We start from the raw sequence: 15297 nt of genomic DNA, 5'->3' as shown, positions 1-15297 counted from the left end.
TTTGTGTGAAGTAAGGCACAGACAGCAGCCTCTTTACTTTATTCATTTCTTTTCTCTGTGAAAGTGAGCAGGACTAAAGGGTGGAGGAAAGCCCATATATTAAACTCTTAAATAGATCCTTTGAGTTCAGAGTCCAAGTCAAGGAGAGGAACGGGTCACAGGTCTTATCCCAGGAAATGAGGCCACCAAAGGAGCCTGTCCCTTAGGGAAGATAGCAAATTCAATTCTTTAAAAAAAAGTTCTCGAGGAGAAAAAAATAGAAAATTCCTAAGTTTTTGAAGCTGAAGGTAGTCCCCTCCTTGATGTCCACCCTGGAGCATCCGAAGGCAGAGGCTCCAAGTCCGTTTCCACCGAGACGAATGCTCCGCCTCCGCGGCCACGGCACAAACGAGAAGAATGCGCTCAGGTTAGTCCAACTTCCGCATACATACAACGGTGGCGACTCAGACAACTGAGCCCTGCAGAGACTGAGAAAGGGGAGGTGGTGTCAGCCTGGGGCAGAGGAGCTGAAACAGAGCATTTCTGTTTATTTTATTGTCTACCTTTTTGTTTCCCATTTTTGTGACAGGGTCTCACGGCACAACATTGGCTATACTGGAAATCACTGAGTTGAGCGCCCCTGCCTCCTGAGTGACGGGATTAAAGGTGCGAGCCGCTATATGTGACTTATTTTACTGTTAGTGTCTGTGCACATGTGGGTGCAGGTCCCAGAGGCCAAAGGAGGACACGGTCTCTGTCCACTCCTAGGGGTGCCCAAGGTTTCATAGGGACACACCCCAGACAGCTGGGGAGCATCTAAATTTAAACTGGCCCCTGAGTGAGTTCTCACCCACATTTGAATCTGATCTCAATGGTCCTCTTCTCTGATTTACAAAGAATAAAGGAAGCCCGGCCTGGTGGCATAGGTCTGTCTTCCCGGCAACTCGGGAGGCTGAGGCAGGAGGGTCACAGGTTGAAGGCCTGTCGAGGATACAGAGTGAGTCCAAGACCACCCTGAGCAGCTTAATGAGATCCATCTCCAAAAGTACAGGAGGGTAGGAATATAGCCCGTGGTAGAGCGCCTGCCTGTCAGGCCTGAGGTTCAATGCAAGAAGCCCTGGCTTCCACAGCCCCGCCCTCCAGAAAATTATGTGTTAAACACTATGAGTTTCAGAGGAAAGAGAGGTATCGGTCCCCGTGCCAAGCCAACCCACACAGGTTGGGTGCAGGCCCTGCATGTGGCATCTCATTTAAACGGTCAATCAGGATCGAGCTGGCTTTGGAAATGGGCGGGTCTAGGACTCTAACAGATTTGCAGAAGATGAGGGAGGCAGCAGGCAGATGGGGAGCAGTCTTCTCTTTCGGGGGAACCCTGACAGTCTCAGAGACTGGATGTCCCCAACTCAAAGTGCCTTTCCCTACCTCTTGGCAAAACCGGTACTTAAAACCACTCTCAAAGAGCCAAGCCTGCAAACCGCACTGGAGGAAGTGTCACGGCTGCCTGTGTGACACAGGAGGCCCTGGGGCTCTCTGTACAGCGGTGGGGCTGTGTCCCTTGTGTGTCCCAAGCATCATCTGACCCAGCGTCTTGGGGGCGCTCTTGGAGGAGTCCATGAGGACTACTGAGAACATGCCTGCTGTGAGCCAAGGCTGAGGCTGTTATAGAGGTGGGTCTGACAGACTCCACTAGGCATCCATGTGGCTTAGGATCCCTGCCTCCATGGTCCTTCCTGCTCCTCCACAGACTAAGCCTCCATTCTATAAATAGCTCCCTAGCCAGTCACCATGGAAACGAGATGGGGCTGGATCTGTCCACCTTAATGGACACATCTGAGAGAAGGTTGAAAAGATGGGCACTTCAGCCAGGAACTCTCACCTGGAAATCACGAGCTTCCAAGGTGCGGGGAAGTGCTGTTCTGGTTCACCTGGAGACAGACAGATGAAGGGGTCAAGGCCAAGTTGTAAGGCCTAGTCCCACTGGTGACTCATGGAGCCACCAAGAAACCTCCCCCCCCCCCTCTCTCTCTCACACACACACACACACACACACACACCACACACACACACACACACACACACACACACACACACACACGAGGGGCACACTGTGCTCAGGACCGGGTGACTGCAGCTATGTCCCCAGGATCTCCCAGGTGACAGGGCTATCCAGTGTTGTGTCCACCTGCTCCACCGTCCCAGGCCTCCACCCCCAGTGCTGGTCCAGTCCTTAGAGCTGGAATCTAAGAGAACACGATTCTTCTCCCCACAAAGGGCATCTCGTCAGACACTGAGAAATCTGAAGCCATGGAAGGGGGCAGTTGGGCCAGCTTGGGCAGGTACATCAGTGTACACAATGTGGTCATGCAAAAGGGTCACGACCCCACCCAGCAGAGAGGGAAATCCCATGACAGCAGGGTGTACCCCGGAAGCACAATCAGCACAAAAATGTACACAGCAGGCCAAAAAGGCAACAGCAGAAAGCCGTTGTCCCCGAACTCAGACACTGGTAGTCTGACCTTTAAAATGATGACTGCCACAGGGTGACCACACAGCTGGTACAGCCCAATCAGTGAGCTCCGGATTCACTGAAAGACTCCTCAAAACAGAAGATAGAAAGGCGTGTGTGTGTGTGTGTGTGTGTGTGTGTGTGTGTGTGTGTGTATGTGCGTGCGTGCGTGTGTGTGTGTGTGTGTGTGTGTGTGTGTGTGTGTGTGTGTGTGTAGATTGAGGAAGGTACCTGATGTTCACATCTGGCCTCCCTACGAACGTATAAACATGCACCTCCACACTTAAAAAAATAAACACATGCGCAAAGTCACCCATCTCAGGACCATGTCATAGGCAGCATTTTAGCCCCAAAGGAGCATAATGGTGGCAAAGCACAAGTCCATGCTGTCAGAAGGCTCAAGCTGTACCCATCCTGACATTGCATGGACCGGTCAGGGACAGCTGAAGGATGGCGAGCCCAGCTGTGGGAGGCATGGGGACGTGTGACTCATGGCCACTTAGTCACATGCCCCAGGACCCCGTAGCTCTCATTTCCTCAAACAGAAGAAAAGCATATCTGGGGATGTGCTTGACCATTGTCCCCTTAGTAGGATGAGGTTTAGGTTAGAGACATAAAATCCTCACAGAGTCCCCAGCCACCTTCCATCCAGAGGACAAGGGGCGGGACAGGAGAAATAATGCTGAGATTGGCCTTGGCTAGATGAGTCACTTAGAGACCCCCTGACACGCGCGCGCACGCGCACGCACACACACACACACACACACACACACACACACACACACACACACTGCTCAGCCCTATCCAAGTTTATGATGGGTGTCATCCATCCACCCACCAATCCACCCACCCATCCATACACACACACACACACACACACACACACACACACACACACACACACCCATCCATCCATCCATCCATCCATCCATCCACCCATCCATCCACCCACCCACCCACCCATCCATCCACCCACCCACCCACCCATCCCATCCACCCATCCATCCATCCATCCATCCATCCATCCATCCATCCATCCTCCATCCATTATCCCTCCATCATCCAGCCAGCCAGCCAGGGCAAAGTGGAGCAGCCATGGACCAACTCTGAGCTGGAGTCCAGCCAGGAAAACAGAAAGCAGAACTCCCCCTCTGGGTTTTCTAACCTGAAAATATCCTTTTAGATTGGCTGGCGTTTTATAGTCTCCTTTCAAGACCTAGGAAAGAAGGTAAGTGTCACTGTGGGAGAAACAGGCAGAGAGTAAAATCCAGGTCATCACATCTATCCAACTACCCATCCATCTACCCACCCTCTGTCCCTCCAGTTCTCCACCCGCCCACCTATCAGTCATACATTTTTCTCCCAGGCCCCTCCTTTCAACTACGTATCCTATCAATCCACCCATCTACTCATCATTCCATTTATCCATCACAGATCTATCAATCTGCCCACCATCCATCCATCCATCCATCCGTCCACCCACCCATCCATCCATCCATCCATCTTCCCTCAGCAACATTTACTGAGTGTCTCTTATTCCACTGACATGGGACAGTGTTAATCAGGCCACTGGAGCTCTTGTTCCCCTGCAGTATCTATTCCCGACAGGGCACAGATGAATCAAAAGGGTGTGGTTGGGAGTGACCAGAGGTTTCTGCAACCTTTAACCATAGAGGTGAGGCCCAGGTAAGTAAAACCAGCCAGGTTAAATAGGAAGGAAAAGTCCTTCAGCAAAGGTAAGACCAAGACTTGAGGGTGTGGGCAGCATGTGACAGTGTCACCAGCTGCTGTCAACAGGAGTCAAAGGGACCCAGGTGTGAAACTCTACCCATCAACACAAATATCTTTTATTCAATCTGGTGTGTAAAGACCTTGAACAAGTCAACAAGACTCTATATAAAAATGATTAATGAGAAACTTGAGGGTTTTTTTTTTTTGCCAAAGTCTTCAAACCCACCATGCATTTCCACACACAGCCTCAGCGGAGCCTAGCTCCTGTCTCATGGTCACCTGTGACTGGCAGCCACAGAAGCCAATGTTACTGTGGGGGACAACCTCACGAGTGTAATTCTCATCACCGAGCTGTTGAGGCCCAGGGCCCAGGACAGGGAGACTGCCCACAGCGGCACTCAAGCACCTATGCCTGCCCACTGGCTCCCACACGGCTTTCCTCCGCGGTGTCCTTTCTCGGCAGAGGTGAACACCATGTTGATCAAGCCAGGGCCCTTGCCAAGACCAGAAACCCAAGGAGGAAATAAGTGTCTCTGGTTCTCTGGGAGAAAATTAGGCACTATTTTATTTTAAACAACAAAAAAGAGTTGATCCAACACCGGCATTCACTGGCATTCCTGTTCTGTACGACAGAGTCTGGCCTTTCCCTGGGGGCTTTGGATCCACTGCTGTACATGACTATGGTACCTCTTCTCTCTCTCTCCTCTCTCTCTCTCTCTCTCTCTCTCTCTCTCTCTCTCTCTCTCTCTCTCTCTCTCTCTCTCTCTCGCTCCAAGAAAATGAAAATGATAAAACCTCAGCGTGACTTCCTGCCACTGCTGTGGCCCCTTCTAGGTGCCCAGAGCTGGATTTCTGTCAAGTGAGGCCACTGCTTTTAAATCTAGAATATTATCGTTACTTAGGCTGGAACCCAGAGCTTCATGCATCCTGGGTAAGGGTTCTACCACTGTGCCATGCCCAGCCTCTTTTTTTAATTGACACAAGCTAACTACCCACATTTATGCCTACAACACTGTGGTTAGTTGTCTATCAAGGTCAAGCGAAGCCTCCCTAGGGAAAGGAATATAAAACATGGAAATGGAGTTTGAAGAATAACTTGTTTGTGACTAAGAATTAATTAATAATATTTACAATGAAAACGGACAGAATCACAGTCTCGCTGAGAATACCCAGGCTGCTGCTGGGCAGGGGTGCTTGCTGAGTCTGTATCTTTATAAGGGATGAGACGCTGGGGCTGGGATGTGGTAGAGCACTTGCCTGGCATTTGAGTCCTGGGATCATCTCCAGCATTGCACACACAGAAGATGAGAAATGAATGAGAACCAAAGAGGCAACAAAGACTTCTTTGGGCTAACAGGGAACTGCAATGCAAGCCTGGGGCTGGGGCTGGGGCTGTTCAGGAGGCTGAGGCAGGAAGATGGTTTGAGCCCAGGAATTGGACAACAGAGCAAGATCATGTCTCAAAAAAAAAAAAAAAAAAAAAAACACTGAAATGGTCATTGATTGTGGTGAAGCACATCTTTGTAATTCCATCAACTCAGGAGACAGGCAAGGTAGACCACTGGTTTAAGGCTAGCCTGTACTACACAGGGAGACATTCTCCATAAATAAACAAACGAATGCTCTCAGAAGCATGGGGGCAATACTGTGAGAAATACATTCAGGGGTGTCCACTGCCACATGGGTTATCACAGTGCCTCTGCACACCTGCACATACAGTATAGCTAGCCTCTGCACACCTCAAATATATAACTGCACCCTGAGCCTCCACATGACTAGAAGCCAGTGGGTGATGCACTGTGCTTGGATGTTCCAACAGCTAACTGATCAACAGCAATGTGCCAGCCTCATTATCATCCCACAGCACACTGGAACTATAACCACCAAGGCACCTGTGTGGATGCTCAGATATGCACCCAAAGTACCCAAGAAGCTGGATGGTGTCAAATAGACTTAACCACGAGCAACTGAGCTGTTCTGATAAAATGTCTTATCAAAGTCACTTCCCTTAAGTATTTTCAGCATGGAAAACAGTAATTTCAACAACTCGCTGCTCTGGTGTATGAGAAATCAACATGATAACTTAGGGAGCAACAATAAGGTCCATTCTTTATGTATGTTTTCTCTCAAGACTTGAAGGGCTCTGCACACAAAGAAAAAGAGCCAGGGAGACAGGAAGGAAAGGTAAGTATGTCCTGAGATAAGTCACAGATCTGCCGTGAGAGGACAGGGAGAGGAGGACCCCTGCTGACCCCTGCTCACGCCAAAGTGGAAACACCCACATTGGTACCATTATGTCCATCGGGCAGAACACAGATACTTAGGAGCCCTGAGACTGGAGTACACATCCTGCTAAAGCCTATGCTCACATTCCTGTGTGTGCACACGCACTCACCCGGTGTGTGTTGTTGATGACAATCGGGTCAGGGTTCCCATAGTTGGGCGGGTTTGCATACGGGTCATAGCCAAGCCGAGCCAGCATGGGGGCAATCTGGGCCATATCCCTCACCACATCCCCAGGGATGTGGCCGGTCCACTTGGAGAGTGCTTCCAAGTTCACGGGTTTGATGACCTGGTCTGTGGACCGCTCGATCCTGGGGAGAAAGGACAGTCTCGTCAGGTTGGGGGACACCCTCTGCTCTGTGGCTGCAGGGCAGCAGTCAGGCAGGGCACCCCTGGACAGCCCTGCCCCATCAGCTGTGAGAGTGCAGGCAGGGGACTGTGCCTCATGGAAGCGGCACACACCAGGAAGCAGAGCTGTGTGCTTGTGATGCAGGAGCGGCTTCCTTCAAGTGTGCGTGTGTCTGTGTGCATACCTGCATGTCACATGTGTGTAGTACATGTGGAAGCCAGATGCCGAGGTCCTCAATCACTTCTCCCCCTCACCTCGCTGTGTTGGCTTGGCTGGCCAGTGAACCTCCAGGACCTGCCTTCTCCCCGCCAGACTCCTGTCCTGTGAGTTCCTTGCAACCACGTGTGGCTTTCATGTGGGGGCTGGGGAAGCTGAAATCAGCCACCATGTTTGCCTGGCAGACCTTTCACCCCACTGGCTCTTTTACACTCCCCTGTCCCTTTCATTATTACGATTTATTTACTTATTTATTATGTGTGTATGCACAGGATGTGTATATTATTTACTTATTTATTTATTATGTGTATATGCACAGGATGTGTATGTGTTACTTATTTATTATGTGTGTATGCACAGGATGTGTATGTTATTTACTTATTTATTTATTATGTGTGTATGCACAGGATGTGTATGTGTTATTTACTTATTTATTATGTGTGCATGCACAGGATGTGCATGTGTGGGGCATCACCAGGATGCATGTGTGGAGGCCAGAGGACAGCCTTGTGGAGTCGCTTCTCTCTTTCCACCTCTGAGTAGGTTCTGAGATCACACTCAGTGTCTGGGCTTGCACAGCAAGCCCCTTTACTTACTGAGTCATGTGCCAGCCCAGCCTGTGTCTCCTTAAAAGTGACTTGTTATATCTGTGACTAACTTGAGAAATTTGTCCTTGAAGAAAGAAAACATCAAACACTAAGGTCAGGCTGAACACCCCTGTGGACGCCAGCTTCCTAGCGTGCCGGGCCTTCAGTCTTGAGCGCACGCTTTCCTCATGGTGTCTGAGTTTTGCAGAAGGCTACAGGGAAGGAGAGGCCCACCTGGTTCCAGACTCTGCTTTCAGTCACCCAATTCCCAAACCCTTCCCCAGGACACAGAAGGACGCTGAAGCTCAGAGAGGCACAGACACTTGCCTAAGGTAGCACAGCTCAAGAAGGGCAGACTTGATCTGCCGCTTGGAGCCTGGGAGGAGCTGTGGGGCCCCACTCACTTGGACAAGGAGACGCCCCCAGGCTTGCCAATGAGGTCCTCGTGGTGCAGGACAGTGTCACTCCAGGGGATGCCCAGGAAGTCCAGGATGCGCTTGAGTGAGCGCCGGGGGTGCAGCACCAACTGCTCATAGTACACAGGCAGGCATTTGTCCCTGCCCACCTCCATGCACTGTGCGTACATCACCTCGATGGCCTTGTTCCACTTCGTAAGACAGTCTCGGTAGCTACTGAGGTCAAAGCCTGCAATGGTGACCTTGCGAGTGATCATCGAGTGCACGGAGGCCCGGCCGTCACGCACCATTAGCAGAAACTTGGAGTTGGGGAACAGGCGTGCCAGGTAGACGGAGGACTTGAGTGTGAAGGGGTCCTTGTTACACAGCACGCGAGCCGGCTCCCCGTGCTTGGCAATCACCTCCAGGATGAAGGCCTGCATGGCGGCATCCAGCACCTCGTCCGTCACACCCGCCTCATCCAGCCGCAGCTTCTCCCGGCCAGACTTGGACCAGGCCTGCCGCATGGCCAGCACACGGGGGATGATGCGCGTCTCCTCTCCGCAGCGCACCTCAGGGTGCGCGTCCAGCATGGCGCGCATGAGGGTGGTGCCGCTGCGAGGCACGCCACCCACAAAGATGAGCGGCATGGCCTTGCCATAGCGGTATTCCACCTGGTCGGCCCCAAGCATCACCAGTTCCTCCTGCTCCGGGCGCATCCTCCGTGGGTTCCGCACGCCCCCGAGCACCGCCCGGCACTCCAACACTTGCTGCCCAAGTTGCAGAGCCAGCACTAGGGCCAGTGCGCAGCCAGCAGCCAGCAACACCTTCCGCACCGTCAGGCGCATGCCCAGCCAGGGGCCCAGGCCCAGGCAGGGGGCCCGCCTCATGGACGGGTCAGCAGGCCTACCTCGTGTGCATCTGTGGAGAAAGGGACAGCGTCAGCAGGCCCATCAGGAAACAAACTAGATGCTGAGGTGACAAGCTCAGGGACATGTAGGTGTAGCCCCTGCCTGGTGCCTCCCCCCCCCCCCCCCAGGACTACCGCGGCCTCCAAAGCCTCAGGCGGACAGCACTCGATCCTCCACCACCATGGCTTTGGTGCCCTGGTCAGTCAGTTGGAGCTCCTGATCAGTGTTTCAGCTGGCCAACTGATAACAAAGGATGGTGATGGAGGTTACTATTAAAATGTTGGAAACACCAGCACAAGCCTGTATGCCAGCTAGTTGGGAGGCTGAGACAGGAGGATTCCAAGTTCAAGCCTGCCTGTATCAAAAATAAAAAGTAGGGCTTGGTCTGGGAACTGTGGAGTTGGCGTGGCCTAGCTGCCTTGAGAAGCACATGCCGTAGGTTTTTCATGTTAGAGTCCATGGCTCATGGGGCACAGCGTGCCTTTCGGTTCCTGACAAACTGAGGTACTCCCTCGAGCAGTGGAGTGTTCCCTGTATGATCCCTTAGTCCCTTAGCAGTCAAGGAAGCTTGACAGGACAATTGGTCTTAGACACTAAGCTGGTGTACCCTGTATAGTTTACAGCATTGGATCCTGGCAGTTACAACTGTATTGATCCTGGCAATCCCCACCACATTCTGTTTCTGATAAAGGTATAAAAAGTCTGATTGCTCTCAATAAAGCTGTCACAGCCTCAGTCTTGCTGTGGCCCCTCCAACCCAAGCCTGGATTAATTTCTCATCAGCCCTATCAGGTGACCTTGATCTGGTAAGTGAGGCAGGGTGCTCACAGCTTGGGACGGAGCTCAGTGGGTGGAGGGCCTGCCTGGCATGCACAGGGCCCTGGGTTTGACTCCCCAGGACACATAAACCCGGTGTGGTGGCTAATGCTTGTGACCCCCGACATGTGGGAGGTGAAGGCAAAAGGGTTGGGGATTTGGGGCCAGCTCCAGATAGAGGAGGTCCTGTCTTAGAAAAAAAACAACAAAACAAAAAAAACCCATAACCACAGGTCGGCTGATTCCTGCAGCACACACAGCGGAACTGTGTTCCCAGCTCCCTGCACAGGCCTGATACAGAGGAGGAAACTGAGGCTACCCAACAAGGAAGGACCCGAGCCAGCGTCCTGACTGGCCTGCCCTATAGTGCACGGCAGGGGACAGTCTCCTTCAACACTGTCCTTGCCTTTATCTGCATTTGGGACATGCTCACCAAGCTGGCACTAAAGTCTGTGCACTAAGCCCAGGACTGGGAAGATGGGAGGCAGGCGGCCAGGACGGCGGCCTCCACAGCACAGGTCCTGGTGAAGAAGTGGGGAGCTCCCGGGGGATATGCGTGGTGTGATGATGAGCTAGCTGCTGCTAGAGGGACTCAGAGGGGAGGAAGAGACATCCTAGCAGGGAGCTAGCACAGCGGGGCTGAGCCGCTGGGAAGGATGCTCCGAGCAGAGAAGCAGTCTGAGCGAGGGCTGCTGGGGCCAGAGGGAAGCGAACAGAATGAGGACAGAAAAAAGAGCCAGACCAAGTCTGAGGTCGGCTCCAGGGCACCTGCCGGGCTCTAATGCTGGAGGCTAAGGACCAGGCAGCTGGGGGACTGCTTGGAGCATGGTAACACATCTCCCCAGGCCTTGCTGATCAGAGGGTAGGAATCCAGCAGTGCTTTATTTCAGACAGGGGCTTCCCATGAAAAGCAGAGCCAGCTGCTCTCAGCCCCTGCCCAGATCACTGCCAGCACTCAGGCTCCACAGCTGGAGGCCGGCACAGACAGTGGGTGTTCTCTGTCCATCTCAGACCACTCCACCCATCTCTGCCTTGGCCCCAGTCTCTCTGAGCCTGTTTTCCTTGCCTGCCCCTTGAGCCTTTTGCTGGAATCAGTTGAGTGGGTCCAGATTTACCCAGTTCTATCACTTCTGACTCAGCTAGCCACACTCAAACTGAGGACAGTCCACAGCAAGGTTGAGAAGTGCCTGCCAAGGCAGATAAACCTGGCCCAGGGCCAGCAAGCTGAGCATCAGATCACAGCACGGCCTCTCCCTGGAAAAACAGCTCACTTTCTTCTGCCAATGCTGGGGCTGCTCCCCACTTCAATTCTGGACCCATGATGGGAAAAACTGATTCCAAGGCACTTTTAGGGGAGAGAGCAGGCTGGCCAGGGCACAAAGCCACTCAGATATCTAAGGATGCCTCAAGTGTTCGCAAAGCTTGCCCGGTGGATCTGAGATCCAAACTCTGCCACTTGCAATGACTATTGTGCCAAGGAAGCCACCAACCACACCTTAGCTGGAATTTCACCCTTAGGGGTAAAAAGGTAGTGTGTGTGTGTGTGTGTGTGTATGTGTATGTATGGGGGGGGTATGCTTTAACTGTAGGTTGCTTGCAGAATGGGGCAGTACAGTGTGCATGTGTGTGCACATACATGTGTGCGTGCATGCATGTGTGGGCCTGTGGTTGGGAACTGACACAGGAACCCTAGAGGAAAAGGGAACACAGGACAGCGAATGGTTATCACACACCCAGTTTGCCCCCATGTCATTCACGTATTTCAGAATCCGAAGTCTAGCAAACATTCTGCCTGCATTTTGTTTTTATAATTCTAACATGCTCAGAGCTACACAGCCAGGACTACAGGCCTGACCAAGGTCAAGGCCATGCTTGTCTGGAAGAAAACAACTCTTCTTAGGAAGGTGGGATGAGGGCAGCTTTGAGGAGCCACTGCTGTCCCAGCAGTGAAGGCAGCTGGCAGGAGTTCTGCAGAACTGGATTCAAATCCCGCCTCGGCAACTTGCTGGTTCGCAACATAGACAAGAGACTTTCCCTTCAGCCAAGGAGAGCAATGGTAATCATTACACCATGAACATTGGATGCCGCCTGCAGGGAGCGCTCACAAGCACTGCCCTGCTTGTCCATAACCCACAGTGCACTTGCAGTTTCCTGAGGGCTGGCATTCCCGGTGTACCAGACTCAGCTGTTCCTGTATTTTAACTAGCCAGCTGGGCAGAAAGCTCACCCGCCTGATGCTGGCGGGGAACACAGGACAGTGGGGTCTCTGGGTGGACTCACCTCCCCTGGGTACCCTCATTTCCAAGCACCAGTCCTCGAGCCTGCTCAGCACGGCTTCCTGTCCCCACAGTCCTGCAGATCAACAGAGATGCTGTGTCAGCAATAGCTGAGTCACAGGGGCTTCCGGGCTCTCAGAGGCACCCGACATTGGCCTTTAGGGGAGAAACTGGGCAGACCTTTGTTGCGGTGAGTCACCTGGTCCTCTAGGACAGTGGTTCTCAACCTGTGGGTTGCGACTCCTTTGGCAAACCTCTATCTCTAAAAATATTGACATTACGATTCATAACAGCAGCAAAATTATAAAGTAGCAACAAAAATTATTTTAAGGTTGGGGTGGGGGTCACCAGCACATGAGGAACCATATTAAAGGGTTACAGCGTTAGGAAGGTTGAAAACCACTGTTCTAGGGAGTTCGCTGGCTCAGATCACAGGGTCCTGCTGACCTGGAGATCCCGAGTCCCTGCAGCCTCTCCCATCCTCTCAGCCCTGAAGGTCAGGAAAAGCAAACAACACAGCAGCACGCCTGTCACCACCCAGGGAATGCTGGGCATGACTGGCCAGGCGGTGCACTGTGCAGCTCCAAAGGGTACCGTGTACCTAGGTATGGCATTGCCTGTCGTCAGATAATGCACAGCCTCCGCCACCCAACACTCACTCAGTGTCTGCATTAGTCACGTGTGTCTCAAAGCCCGATGGAGAAGAGTAGAATTCCTCTCACCAGTTGACCCAAGAGCTAACTGAATCCACTTCCCATCTTGGTCTGTGAGACTTCATAACTCAGTTCTCAAACACCGTGTTTCAGGCAGAGGCTGTGTCCCCATGGGCCTGGCATCCCAAGAGGGCACTCACAGCCTGGGAAGGGGTGTTGGCAGGTACACTGCACTCCTGTGGTTTACCATCACGCAATTCCCACTTCCCCTATCTAAGAGAAGGAGCTCCTGCCGCTGGAGCGGGCAGAGTTCACAGACACACATCCACAGCTGACATTCCACGTCCCTCCTCGGTCCTGTCTCAGATGCCGGTACGGACGGTACAGAACGGTACAGAGTCTCAGTTCCCCTAGTGTGTAAACAGGGGCCGCTGGAAGCTTCAGCCGGACAGAAGGACCTGGAATGCCAGCAGTGACCGTCATTTGTGTCCCAATGGGAAGGAGTGGCTGCCTGGTCTGTTCTCCATCTCTAGAGTTCACTCGTTCCTCACCTTATCATTTATCTCGTTTGTGTCTTTCCTGTTCTCTGGAAATCCAGCCCTGTTAATACAATGAGGCCCCGCTGGAGAAGGGGTCCCACCTTGTCCTACACTGCAAGATGCTCAGGCCCGGGACTCCTAGGCATGGTGGCCGACTCCCCTGGGAAGAAACCGAGCAATCCAAGGAGGGCACTGGAAGCTTCCAGAAGCAGCTGGAGCCAACCCGGCCGCCCGCAGGAGGAAATGTCGAGTGTGCCCCGGGCTTGCCAACCCCACAGCTGGCACCAACCAAACGCAAAGAACACAGGCTCGCTGCAGCCATGGACCGACTGATGGGCTGTCCATCTCAGAGCAGGGCACCCTGTGCACCACTGCACAGGGACTGAGAAGACGTTTGGATTCAAGTTCAGCCCAAACCAAATGAAATGTTAAAATTCACTTTGCTTTGCACAGGCCATATGCCAAAGGCTCAGAAGCCACTGGTGCCGGGGGGACCATCATACTGGGTAGTCCTGACCTACATCAGGGTGACAAATGACAGCCAGCCTCAGTGGTCCCAGAGCAAGGGATGCTTTGTGTGCTCAGCACCAGGAGGGGCTATGTGCAAAGGCTCATCTGAGCTTGGAGGGGAGACTGCCTCTGTGGGGGAATGTGTGGCCTTCTTGTCTGTTTTCCCTAGACGGCAGTGTGGAACAACTATCACACTGCATTTACACTGCACCAGGGGTGCAGATCAATCTGAGGTGATCTGCAGTACACAGAGGTGGGCCGGCAGGAGGGCTCAGCAGGCAAAGGCACCAGCCACACGAGCATGGTAACCTGAGTTCAGTTCCCGGACCCACAGAGATGTGGAGAGCACTGACCCCACAGAGTCGGTCTCTGACCTCCATGCTTACCCCGGGGCATGTGCGCTCCCCATCACACATACAATAATAAAGGAAAACGACAGAGTGTGTGGAGGGTGTGCACAAATACTAAGACCTTTCATGTCTGTGGTCGGAGCACAGGCGATGGGGGGGAGGGGAGGGAGAAGGGAGAGCACTCTGCAGGAACAGCAGCCTAGAAACTGTCAGTACACCACAAACGCCTGAACAGTAGCCACAAGAGCAGTCCCAGACTGTCAGCCTCTATTCTGGAACCTTCTACTCAGTGCTGAGCTCTTCCACACAACGCAGACTCAGAGGACAGTGAGAGGCAGAGGTGGGGTCCACAGCTCTCTCTCCTCACAGGAAGGTCGCCAGTCAACACGAAGCCAGGGGTTATCTGCATCTTGCCTCGCCCATACTCCCATCGGCCCTGCGCCTGCACAGTGGGCCCTGCCTTCTAAGGACCAGCTGGGTCTGTGAGGATGCAGGGCAAGTGTAACTGTGCCCCAGGGCGGAATCACTAGTAAGGCAAACTAACTGGCACCCAAAACAGTAGCAGAGACTGTGACACACTCGGATGCTCCCTGCAGAGTCCTGACTGTCAGGGAACATTTTCTCCTAAAACACACTTCTGGTGCTGTTGGTCACAATGTCTCTCTGTGATGAGGGCGTCGGGGGATTATTAGGTTTTCCATTTGTGTGCCAGGCACAGAAACGGTACAGGCTGCCTGCACTCAGACCCAGCTGTGTGGGCCTGGCCTATCACTGCCTAACCTCCCTGAGTTCCTCTGAGCAACGGAGCTGACGATGCCTTTGGGTGTTTCCACACTCAACGTGAAACAGCAGTGCAAATATGAGCAGCCTCCTGGAACACAGGGAGGGGCTGTCAGGGAAGCCACGCAAGGGCGTCTGCCCAACGCAAGTGCTGCCATGGCCGGTGCCCCGAGGCGGGTTTGTCCCCATCTGCTGATGGAAGAGGCTGTGGTCCCCAAGTGTCACGATGGGCAGAAACCACACAGCTGAGGAAGCGGAAAAGTCAGTTTCCAAATTCAGCTCCGTCCTTCAATGCTGCCCCACCCCGATGTCATGAAGCTCTCAAAATGGGCCACGAGGGAATGGGGGCCTCACACCAGCTCTCAGCTCGTCCCCAGGCTGCCCAAGGGTCATGGGAAGGGAAGGGGGAGCAAGTG

General features: G+C 53.0%; 1 protein-coding gene across 2 annotated transcripts in view; it reads right to left on the bottom strand.

Moving 5' to 3' along the window:
• Tpst2 (tyrosylprotein sulfotransferase 2) overlaps window positions 1–15297 on the bottom strand; it is a 35494-nt gene continuing 20197 nt past the window's right edge. The window contains exons 2-7 of one of the 2 annotated variants that reach the window (XM_059249367.1): window positions 12054–12125; window positions 8056–8967; window positions 6612–6810; window positions 3651–3701; window positions 1856–1904; window positions 1–467 (exon numbers count right to left, since the gene is read on the bottom strand). In XM_059249367.1, the coding sequence (XP_059105350.1) occupies window positions 1863–1904; window positions 3651–3701; window positions 6612–6810; window positions 8056–8936 (1173 nt within the window). In that variant the 5' untranslated portion in view covers window positions 8937–8967; window positions 12054–12125 and the 3' untranslated portion in view covers window positions 1–467; window positions 1856–1862. The remainder of the gene's footprint in view (window positions 468–1855; window positions 1905–3650; window positions 3702–6611; window positions 6811–8055; window positions 8968–12053; window positions 12126–15297) is intronic. The other variant, XM_059249368.1, reaches the window with a different exon arrangement.

This window comes from Peromyscus eremicus, chromosome 23 (assembly GCF_949786415.1).
Source record: "Peromyscus eremicus chromosome 23, PerEre_H2_v1, whole genome shotgun sequence".
NCBI lineage: Eukaryota > Metazoa > Chordata > Mammalia > Rodentia > Cricetidae > Peromyscus > Peromyscus eremicus.
The sequence above is the reverse complement of the archived record's forward strand: the minus strand, read 5'-3'. Positions and strand labels throughout refer to the sequence as shown.